The sequence below is a fragment of the Nanorana parkeri genome, unplaced genomic scaffold (assembly GCF_000935625.1).
Source record: "Nanorana parkeri isolate BGI_ZX_2015 unplaced genomic scaffold, ASM93562v1 scaffold3297, whole genome shotgun sequence".
In the NCBI taxonomy this organism is placed as follows: Eukaryota; Metazoa; Chordata; class Amphibia; order Anura; family Dicroglossidae; genus Nanorana; species Nanorana parkeri.
The window spans coordinates 5,244-6,444 of NW_017309565.1; the positions used below are offsets into that span (position 1 = coordinate 5,244).

The following is a 1,201-nucleotide window of genomic DNA, read 5'->3' on the forward strand; positions in this document are numbered from 1 at the left end:
CATTGAAGAATAGGAATCCATCAGCTGCAGTATATTGGGGATGGAGAGTTTCCCGGACGCGGGCGGCCCACACATCAGCAGATGATGCTCCTCGTCGCCCTCCTCCTCCTCGCCGGTCACATGGGGCGCCGCCGTGCCGCCGCACTGGTTGACACTGGGAGCAGAAGAACTCCTCCAGCCATAAAAAGCCAGAGAATGCACGCAGCAAAACGCGGGATTCAGAATCCCCTGCGGAGACAAAGCCAGTCATTGTGTCTTATCTCCCTCACCACCAACACAGAAAATCCTTCATTCACACGGCTCCACACACACCACGAGACCCCTGACACCGGACCGCGGCCAGGAGGCATCCGGGGGACGGACTGCCGGACAGAATATATCACAATATATCACAAGCAAGTCCAGCAGATCTGCCAGCAATCCGGGGATCTCCAGACTTCCTGTAGTGAGGTTACAACGCCGGCTGTGCAGCACTGAAATCCCATACGGTGTTGTCAGCTGTGCCCAGTTCCCTTCTACAGAGCCAATCCTTATCTTCATATACCCTGCCCCTCCCTCCTCAGTGCTAGAACATAAGGAGGATGTGTTCTGTAGTCCACCCTCCCCACCTCCTCCATAACATAAGGGGGAGGTGTTCTATAGTCCACTCAAGTACAGCTGACAACACTGCTCGGGATTTCAATGCGGAAGAAGCAGCTCACTGGAAGCTCAGCGTGTATTTTGATGTATGTGCGGCATTTATATAGGATACAACAGGAGGGTGGGGGGAGGCGGGCGGTGCGTGTACTGCGGGGTGTGTGTGTGTGTGTGTGTGTGTGTGTGTTGGTGCGTGTTCTTCATAGATGTACTGAACACGTTTCTCTATGGCGCCCGCACAGGGAAATGTTCACTCGTCTCCAGATAACACTCATTCTGTCACAGCCGTCCGGGGGGGTGTCACCGATCGTTCTTACCGTAATGACGAAGAGGGTCCGCGCTGCAGCCAGCATCTGCCGAGGTGCCTGCGGGGTCCCCCAAACCTCCACCAGGAGCAGCACCACGTCACACAGGACATTTCCAATCCAGCTGCCGGGAAAACGACCATTTGGATTAGTAAATACGGTGCACAGAGGAATTTGGTTAAAGAAATCGGACCAGGGTCAGGGGACCGGACCGGCTTCAGGGTCAGGGGGCTACCGTCGGGCGAAGGGTCGGGGCTACC

General features: G+C 55.7%; 1 protein-coding gene across 1 annotated transcript in view; it reads right to left on the minus strand.

The window, feature by feature from the left end:
* Positions 1–1,201, minus strand: part of LOC108803011 (G-protein coupled receptor 143-like) — a 13,595-nt gene that overhangs the window by 679 nt on the left and 11,715 nt on the right. Inside the window, exons 8-9 of the mRNA XM_018574863.1 lie at positions 954–1,065; positions 1–228 (exon numbers count right to left, since the gene is read on the minus strand). Coding sequence (XP_018430365.1) covers positions 1–228; positions 954–1,065 — 340 coding nt within the window. The remainder of the gene's footprint in view (positions 229–953; positions 1,066–1,201) is intronic.